The 10,000-nt window shown below is 42.2% G+C and overlaps 1 protein-coding gene across 5 annotated transcripts in view; it reads left to right on the top strand.

The window, feature by feature from the left end:
* Window positions 1-10,000, top strand: part of ppm1ab (protein phosphatase, Mg2+/Mn2+ dependent, 1Ab) — a 62,914-nt gene that overhangs the window by 26,791 nt on the left and 26,123 nt on the right. Inside the window, exon 6 of one of the 5 annotated variants that reach the window (XM_042094505.1) lies at window positions 5,395-5,526. The exons of 1 other annotated variant lie outside the window; for it this stretch is intronic. In XM_042094505.1, coding sequence (XP_041950439.1) covers window positions 5,395-5,511 — 117 coding nt within the window. In that variant the 3' untranslated portion in view covers window positions 5,512-5,526. Of the gene's footprint in view, window positions 1-288; window positions 311-2,805; window positions 2,861-5,394; window positions 5,527-10,000 lie in introns of those variants that run through there. 3 more of the 5 variants (XM_042094514.1, XM_042094509.1, XM_042094512.1) reach the window with 3 other exon arrangements.

Below are 10,000 nucleotides of genomic sequence, written 5' to 3' on the forward strand. Positions count from 1 at the left end.
ATGGCTCAGTCCTCTCGATTGCTCTGGGAGCTTGTGAGCTTATCACTCTCACTTTCTGCCTCTTTCTCATTCTCTCCATCTCTCTCCCCTTCTTTTTCTTTCTCTCTCCTTCTCTCTCCCTCCCTCTCTCTCTCTCTCTTTTGCTTCCTCTCTCTCTTTTTGCCTCTCTTCTTTTATCTCTTTCTCTCTAGCTCTTGCTCATTCCATCTCTCTTCCTCTCTTTTTCTTTCTCTCTCTCCCTCCTTCCCTGCATCCTTCCCTCCCTCTCTCTACCTCTTTATGTCTAAGGGGGTGAGTCACTGTGCTGCCATTAAGTGCCCGGACCTTGCGTAACTCTCGGCTCGGCTCGCACCGGCGAGGCAGCTGACGTCGGGCGTTAGCACACGGTCCAGTGAACCACAGCTGTGGTCCATCTGGAGCTCCCAGCCCCCCCACACACACACACACATACCAATCCCATCCGCATTGCAGGGGCTGAGTTGGCATTGTCTGTGCCATCGGGACCCGACCCGACCCTATCACGGTGGCTTGAGATGTGTGTGTGTGTGTGTGTGTGTGTCGGGGGGGGGGGGGGGTAGGGGGCCTTACAGTGTGAGTGTGGACTCAGACACGGTCTTCCTCCCTTGCTGGAGATTAGAAGGGCCGTGATGTGGATTGCCACCATGGGAGATCCTGGGTCTGTGGGCTGACTCCTGCTGCCTTTTGCTGCTCTTGTGTGCTCTTGAGCCTGTGCAGTTTTAATTGTGTGGGTATTTGTGTGTGTGTGTGTGTGTGTGTGTGTGTGTGTGTGTGTGTGTGTGTGTGTGTGTGTGTGTGTGTGTGTGTGTGTGAGTGTGTGTGTCTGTGTGTGTCTCTGAATAATGCTAGCTGACAGCAAAAACAGCGACACCTCTTCAGGTACTGTACCACATTATAGCCGTCAGCAATCCAGCTTATGAGCCCTGCAGCGTTCACACTCTCTCCTCTGCTCTCACTTTCCCCCTCTCTCTCCCTCTCTCTTTCTCTCTCCCTCTCTCCCTCCCTCCCTTTCTCTCCCTCCCCCACTCTCTCTTTCTCTGTCTCCCTCTCTCCCTCTCTCACTGTTGCCATTGGCTAGTGGAGCTCCATTCACTCCTTCTGTGGTTGTATATGTGTCGGTGGCTAAAGAGAATCGATGGCCTGCGAGTGTCCCTGTGTGTGGCCCGTCAGGGGGCCGGAGCTGGGTGCCATTGACCTGTCTGCCACTGCCACAGGAAGCGCCGCACCATGGGGGTTTGGAGAGGTTCCTGTTCCCGCCGTGAGACGTCGATACCGATACCGGCCTTTTCAGACGGGCCAGCAGGTCAAGAGAGAGGGCCACTGCTGCCCTTGGGGATGATTGACATGCTTCACCTGCTAAAGGTGTAATCAACAGCTAACTTGAGTTGAGCTGCTTGCAGAGTAGAGACGCTGTGCTTTCATCACAGTGGAAATGTGTTTAGGCTGGCAAGATAGAGTTACATATTAGTGTAAGGCCCGTTTTTTGCTCAAACCTTTTGCATTTCTAAAGAATGCCTTTTGCATTCAATTTACATGTGTGGATACCTGTGTTTGATCTGTATTGTCTTAGCTGGCCATGGCCAAAGATCCCCAACACCCGCTCATGCATAAAGTGACCATTTGCTCCTTGTTCTGGCCCCTCTACTGAGAGGTAACTCAGTCCTGGGCCTACTTGATGTCTTATGGTGAGATAGGCCAACCTCATTATCATACAGTATTGCTCTGTAAATATGTGTTGTGAATAATACATTCATATTTGGTCTTGAATTAATACTTGTAATGTGGGCAACAGTCTGATTATGGTTTCGTTACAATTGAATGTATCTGTGCATAGTTGTAGATTAAGAATTAAACTGTAGCATAAAGTTATGATATCCACCTGGGCCACACCCATCCCCCTCAGACAACAAAGGCTCTGATGAGTCGGGGGTGGCCCAAGTGAATGATAAAAGTGGAGGCTCTGGTCCTCCTGGGCTCTTCGGCTTTCCCATCTTGGATCTCTTCTCTGGGTCTCTCTCTTTCCCCCCTCTCTCCTTCTCCCTTTTTCTCTCTCCCTCTCTCTGTCTCTCTTTCTCTCCCCCCCTTTCCCTATCTCTGGGTTTGTATTGTTTTATCTGGTGTATCTGTTATCTCTAACTTGTCAAGTTTACCTCTGTGAACTGGTTAAGTTTCCTTTGTTACCATTTGCTACTTTGTTACAGTAGACCATGTGAGTTTACTTGTACATTCAACTGAAGTGATATTGGTTACATTTACCTTTAAGGCTTAATGCCTATGAAATTGTTAATTTGCCTACCAATAGTATATCTTCAATTCTCGTAGCGTGCCAAGCTCTTTCAAGCGAGGATAGCCTATAGCTCAACGTCTCTATGTTTCCGAGGCTATATATAATTTCTGAGCGTCTTACATTAGCATGAAGTCAAGACTGGAAGCCTCGATGTTAGCCTGAAGGTGTCTGGCCTTATTGATTTTTCTTGATGTTTTGAGGGTTATGAATAGATTAAGTGAATTTCTTGAACATGTTTCAATGGTGAGAATGTCATTCATTTTACACAGTCTCTACAGTCATCATGAGTAAATTAGATGTAGTCACACAGCATTGTTAATCATAGTGCATCATATTCATCTATCAGGCATTAGCTCAATCACAGGCACGGCGTCTGTGGCTGAATCTAAAAGTGTACCAAACCAATCCACTCCGGACATCTCAGTATCATCAGTAACTCAGTACACAGTCTTCAGATTTGATTGATGGTACATGCAATGCTGTATATTTCCCCATCACAGCACAGGTGACCGTGGTGTATCCGCACTCCAGTCACAATAAGCAGATGAGGTGAGCGGAGTCCTACTGTGTTTGGAGAGAGCCATGTAAGTGAATATAATTGTGCAGAGAGTCAGTCAAAAAATTCTGTATCGAATGCAGAGCTGTTTGTGATGGTGGAATCGGTCAGATTAATCACAGAAAATGTTTGTATGGCCTTGAGTAGTCCACACAAAAACACACTCAGGATCTTGTTTTTAGCCCACTTATGGATGTCTGAATGCATCCTGGTATTTTGGTATTTCATTTTTTTGCCTGAAAAACTGAATTTGTCTGTAAACACACACAAACAGTCTGGCATTGCATAGAATCAGCACATTGTGGTATGTGTGCTTTGCTAAGACTCTGAAAGCCAACAAGAAGTAGTGTCTGATTGTGTCCAGGTGCCTTCTATGGAAAGGGAGACAGCTTTCGTCACATGTGATACATTGTGCCTACCTAACAATTGGCTTTCATCGTGATATAGACAGCGCACACTTGAGAGCCCTGTGCTAAAAGCTTTTGCTCAGTGGATACACATTTGAATGGTGAAGTCAACATGCCAGAGTCTCTGCTCTTTCCCCACGTTTCCATCCATCTTAGGTGCATGACTTTAAAACATGTAAATCTTGCTTGAATTGAAAAGGTTCTGAAACGAGAAGGGGTGGCAAGAATATAACCTGGCGGAGATGAAAAGAATATTTTCCACACGTTTTTTTTCTTCCTTCTCCATCACGGTGTTGTTGCTCTCTGGAGACGTCTTACTCAGACAGCCATTTTGTTTCAAAGCGGGTGCCACTGTGTGCTACAATAGAGGCAGCAGTTTAGTCCTTTAGAGCTACACACAAACTCACACACACACGCACTCTATAAAAAACAGACACACACAGACTTACACACTCACACAGACACCCATGCACAGTGCACTCTCCTCTCTTTATCTAAATCACAAATAGAGAAACCAACTTACACACACACACACACACAAAGAGAGAGAGAGAGATACACATTGAAAAAGCAGAGGTCTAGCTGGGCAGAAGTGTGTGGCCCTCCCACAAAGATGTGGGTTTAGAGGTGTAGAAGGCACCGTATCAGCAGACAAAAGCACAGTGAATGTTCCATTTAAGGGTGTTAGGGGGGTCTGGGTGGGGATTTGTATGTGGGCCGCGGGCTCCTCCGGCTGCCATGTGTCAATTGTCGGCAGAGCCGAGGTTTTCCATCACTCCTTTCAATTGAAAACACAGATTGAAATGGAGCGGCAAAATAGTCAGACCTTAACCTCAATTTTCATCACCGTCGTCGCCATATTGTAATTTCATCTTAAACTGTCATTGCGTGTCAGTCAAGTTTCCAATTGTTGTAAGGAACAAACAGCTGGTTACTGGGGAATTGGTGTTTTCAAGGGCTGCATGGAAGCTCTTGTTTTCGTGGAGCTAGTGCTAGGAAGACGTATCAAATTACTGTATAGAAATGAATTTGTATGCTGACTTGATTCTGAGTGAGTGTAATGTGCCCTCTATTCAGCCAGCTGCATTTATTATATTCCCTGTTCTATAGAATAACATCTGTGATTGCATTTCTGTTGTTATTTAAAATAAAGAATCTACCCCATCCCTGTCAGATGGTTAAGCCTATTAGTGAGATAAGGGAATGTATATGCTCTGAAGGTCATTTATTTTAGTGCATTAAATGGTATTTCTTTAAAGATTTTTTTTTTATTGCAAAATTCAATGTGATGACCTTGACACCAAGATGGGTAGGTGATGCATGCAGGCCTATGTAGGCTATTAACTAGGCTAAATTTACATGTATTGAATTAACATTTTTATGTACAATGGACAAACTTTACATATGCATAAACGACTGTTTTCTATAGCCAACAATTGTATGCTATACAAATGGCCCAAATTACATATTCTGACAAAAAGGTATCAAAGTATTTCGAATAATGAAGGAAAGCGCTATTGAGTTGCTGCTTCGCAATTAGATCCCGACAGCGTGTATTCAATTCTAGATGAAAAAATAGCCTACATTACGGATAGAAACTTTTGAAAATATTGCTGTGATTCAGTTTAGTTTTCTGTTAGTCTGCTGCGCTCAAATAAGAACGTGGGTGGTCTACTGAAGACTGGCGGTGAAGAGGGCTTAATTAGCTTTACATACAGTAGGAGATACTTCATTTGCACAGCCAGTTTGAACCTCTGCAATTAGCTACCCATATTGTCTGAGAAAATAGGCTCTTGAAGTTAACTTCCGTTTTATTTTGTAGTGACCGAAGTCACCGTTCGACATCACCAAAGCAAAGAGGGTTTATTGTGCAGCCAACTAATTTAATTTAATTCTTCGATTTTATTGCTAAGCCTGTGACATATTTATATTACAATATTTGCCTTGTCGTGGGTTTATTTATGACGATCCTATATTTCAATACTTTGTAGACAAAACAGTAATTGTAGCCTACTTTTCCTTATCCTACCATATTTTTTTCTTTCTTTCCGTTTTACTGTTTTACTGTCTTCTTTTCTTTTTCTAACAAATGGCCTACAATAACTTGTGTTTTTTTTCTAATTCAGAGCGCCAAGGTTTTTGCAGTGAAGCAGAACGATGGTGAGGCCTGTAAAACCCGTGTTGGTGACGACTTCATAAGCTTCAGAGCGTGGAATAAATGGGTTCCTTTGCTAATAAATTGATTGTAATCATTTCCCGGATATATTAAGGGTTGCCAAAAGGTTTTGTTTCGCCAGAGAGTAGAAATTAATCTTCAAAGAAAACATGCGGCCAAATTATTACGCACCCACAAACAATCGTCAAGGGCATACAGCCTCTACCGCTTTCGTGTGATTCTTAGAGAATTTGAGACGGATAAGGCATTCTCGCCTGTCGCTCTTTTTTTCCACTCGACATTTTTCAACATCTAGCACATATTTTTTTTATTTTATGACATTTTTAACCTTGCCCGATGGAATGTGTCAGTGGACTAGTATTACTATTATTTTTATTATTATTTATCATCGAGTGTCTTCGTTCTTGTGCTTCATCTTACAGCTATGTTATTCAGTGCTTCTCTTTTGTCACCAACAGACCCCTGGTTGCATCACTGTCCCTTTTCACTGAATTTCTCTCTCTCTCTCTCAGACACACCCACACACACACACACACAGACACACACACACACATACATATGCTCAGTCAGTCCTAACCATTGCCATTTCTACAGGAAGCAAACAAACGCAAAATAATCCAACACTAGCCGCATGGGTCAGGCCAGTGCCACCTGCTCCTTGGCCTTTTTCTAGCCCTGAAAGAGAAGAGGCAGACATCACGAACCCCATCCGGTGGGGAAGAATGAGGATGCATCCTTGTAGAGGACCTAACCTGTTGTCTGCAGCAGCTGGTCACCCCTTCAGCCGGAGGAGGCACAGGAAGCTGCTCATTATTTTCAGTAGAAGAAGGAGTGCAAGAGGGGAAAAAAAGTCAGAGTAAGAGAAATACAGAATGAGAGAGGAAGAGAGAGGGTGAGAGAGAGAGGGGGGGGGACCATGACGTAAGTACCGAAGACCCATACATCCCGAAATCCTCAGAGGGGCACATCCTCTCTGAATGGCCAAATGGTGTGTGTGTGTGTGTGTGTGTGTGTGTGTGTGTGTGTGTGTGTGTGTGTGTACGTGTACGTGTACGTGTACGTGTGTGTGTATGTGTGTGTGTGTGTACAGTATGTGTGTGTGCATATGTCGTGTGTGTGTGTGTGTATGTATTTATATTACAGCCGCTGATTTCTCCAGTGTGAAAGTGAGTTGCCATGCATGAGTGCCATGAGTGTCCAAGGTCACAGCTACATTGAAATTGGAATGTATGTGCTGCTTTATGTGACATCTAAACCACAGTTGCTGTGAAATGTATTTGTGTTGAGGCATTTCTGAGAGCTATTTCAAATCATATCGAGTTGGTGTATTGATATATAAACCAAACATAACTTTCACAATGGCTTTCCATAATATGCCCCTTTTTATATAGCATGGGTGATGGGGGTAAAGACAACTTTGGTGACCTTCACAGTGATATAATAGGACAGTAGGCTGTATTCCGATTCAGTGAGGTACTTGTTGTGATGAAAAAAATATTTAATATCCCAGTGGAGATGAACTTGTGAACCATGAATGGAATTGAACTGAGCAGAGAAATGCAGGGCTGTGATTGCCAGTATGTGGCGTACTCACAAAATGCATGTTGCATAGTTTACTGCAAATCTAGACCACAGCATATACTCATACTCAGTCTTTTGTTAATCTTTTAATTTTAAAATGAAGATAAATAAGAAAAGGAAAAAAAGGAAATGTAATAATTGAGTCTTCAATTAAATGCCTTACACCATTGTACATCATCTCATAATGACTCTTGAATAATATTAGGGGACATAAAGGAGTGTTTGTAAACAAACAAATGTTGGTAAACAAATTATTTGTATATGTTAACACATTTGAAACAGATACATAATTAAAATGCATGCTATACATTTGATACATTTGTCAGATATAAAATTATGATATGATTTAGAAAAATGATGTCTGGATAATTTGTCTCTAAAAAGACAACACGGCTATGATTGATTTTCAAATTATGTATGTTTCTCTCACAAAGACCCATTGGCATTATTAAGTCTATTGCGCAGTCACTTTCACTTCAGTAATAATATTTGATTTTTTATGAACAGCCAGAAAACAGCCAGGACGTTGACCAGGGTTGGAAAATCAGTGAGGTCCAGGGAGGAGGATTAGGGGCGATTCTTTATGCGCTACATATGAAACCCATTGTTGCTGTTTATAAGTGGACAATCTAGTTTGAGATGAAGATCCTTTATCTGTGTGTGTTTGTGTGTGTGTGGTGTGTAACCCACGTGTGCATGTAGTTTCTTCAGTCCTTGGCATATGTAAAGACAAACCTGCAGTATTCTGTCGGAAAACATTTTTGATATTTTGACACATTGACTAATTATTCTACCGAATGTAGAATAATTATCCCAATAGCACATTATAGTTTTCATACTGATAAGCATTATGGCATGGTTAATTAGTAATGAGGACATTATTATTATTGTCAGCCATAGGATATAAAAACAAACTTGTTTGCGATTAACACTGATAACATAGAGCTTCAGATACACATTCATGTTGCAAGCTGATGTAACTAAATACATACAATAGGACCTACTTTTGTATATTTGCAAATTTGGTTGAAAATCTTTCATACTTTATTCTTGTTCTTGATACTTTTTATGGAGCAGTTCACTGGCTTCCTTCATTCCTTCAAAGTTTGAACTTCTGTCAGAAGGGAGGGGATTTTAGTCAACATCCGCCTCCTAAACTCTTGCATGCATACAGACACTAAATAATAGATTTGTACTGTCCTTTCAGACACAGATGAGAAATTGTAAATTTCTCTGAAAAAAAAAAAATATCTACAGAGGTCTGTGCCACTTGACATCAGTGTGCTCAGAGCTGGTTTCACCAATGAGCATAGCACCATTTTTTTCTAGATGAAATTCAAAAGCTCAAGAGCAACAAAAAAAGAATGTTCAGCTGAAAGACTGTCTTTCAGCGCAGTCTTCACCTTAAGGTTAGTCATGTGAGGTAGAATCTGGAATTATTCAATCCCTTCAAAAAATATGTGTGGTGTTCAAACCTAAAAGAGATTCTTTTTTTTTTTCATTCTTGACCATTTAACAAATTCCTGGCTAGAATTTCTATCAAGCCAGGTGCGTTAACAAGGTCAGTTTCAGAAAACGTTCATCATTTCAAAAGCGGCACTTTTTTTTTGAGTCAGCCTTGGGTTATGGAGCCCTGTGTGGGAGGGAGAACAGAGTGAAGCTTATGGCTGAGGGCTTGAAGGCACGTCGCTTGGTCCTCGAAGCGTTGCCATGATCTGTTTAGTTGGCCATAATATTTTCTGAATTCTTCAGCCCTTCTAAGACCCTACTGAACTCATCTGATCTGGAAGTCTATCAGCACTGCTGTATGGCTTTTTGTTCGCTCCTGTGAGCTTAGTAACTTTTTTTTTTCCTTTGCATCAGGCAGGACATTAAGTTGCTGTTGTGGACACACCTGTAGCTCTTGGCAGTAGTTGGTCAACACTGCAGCAGTGTTTGGGGGGGGGGGGGGATTGGGGGTTCTTGTGTTCACAGGTATTGCGGTATTGCTACATGAGGACAGTAGAAGTCTTCCCAGGTGTCTAGGTGTCAATAAGATGACAGTAGTCCAGTCATAAAAACAGCCTCAAATCCAAATCCATAGTTTGATGGAGTTGTTTATGCATTAAAGACCAGTGTTTATGGACAAACTTTTGTATATTTGTAAATTTGGTTTGAAATCTTTCATACTTTATTCGGTTACACTTTACTTGACAGTATCGACATAAGAGTGACATGACACTGTCATGAATGTGTCATAAACAAATCATAAACATTTATGACATAACGCTTCTGTTATTAAGTAACATTCGGTTTTTGTCATAACAAATTAGGGTTAGGATTAGGGTTAGGATTAGGGTTAGAGGTTAGGGTTAGGATTCATGAGTCATGACAGTGTCATGTTACTCTTATGTCGATACTATCAAGTAAAGTGTTACCCTTTATTCTTGTTCTGGATGCCTTTTATCAGTGTTCATATATTTCATAATGTTTCATACTGCAGCTTGTAGGCTACTGCAGATACAGTACCAGGCTGCTAGCCTGGCGGGCCATCCTATATCATTGAAATGTATAGTCTGGAATCGAACCATTCACCTCGCTTAATCCAAGGGGTGGGCAGAGAATTGTCTTTCAAACTGCCTAGGCATGCAATAGGCCAGCGCTACGACCATATCCGTATCCGGTCGGCAAAACGGCAAATACATCCTTCTTCGAAAGGAATGACTTAAGTGCATTGTGTTGCTCAACTTTCAAAGAAAAGCACAAGTCCAACTCCTCCAAAGTTGACGCCAACGCCGATTCAACAACCGCTCTTCGTTCGCCATAGCCACCTTCCTTGTTGTTCACCGTCGCAGGACTGTCGTTATCCTGTTAAGCCCGCCTTAAGACTCTCTAACAAAATAGAGCGCTGTGATTGGATGACGTCCACGGCGTCAGCCAATAGAAATCCCTATGGTTTGATACTAGACGTACAGGCTGAGCAAATTAATTTGCCG

Source organism: Alosa sapidissima, chromosome 6 (assembly GCF_018492685.1).
Source record: "Alosa sapidissima isolate fAloSap1 chromosome 6, fAloSap1.pri, whole genome shotgun sequence".
Taxonomy (NCBI): Eukaryota; Metazoa; Chordata; class Actinopteri; order Clupeiformes; family Clupeidae; genus Alosa; species Alosa sapidissima.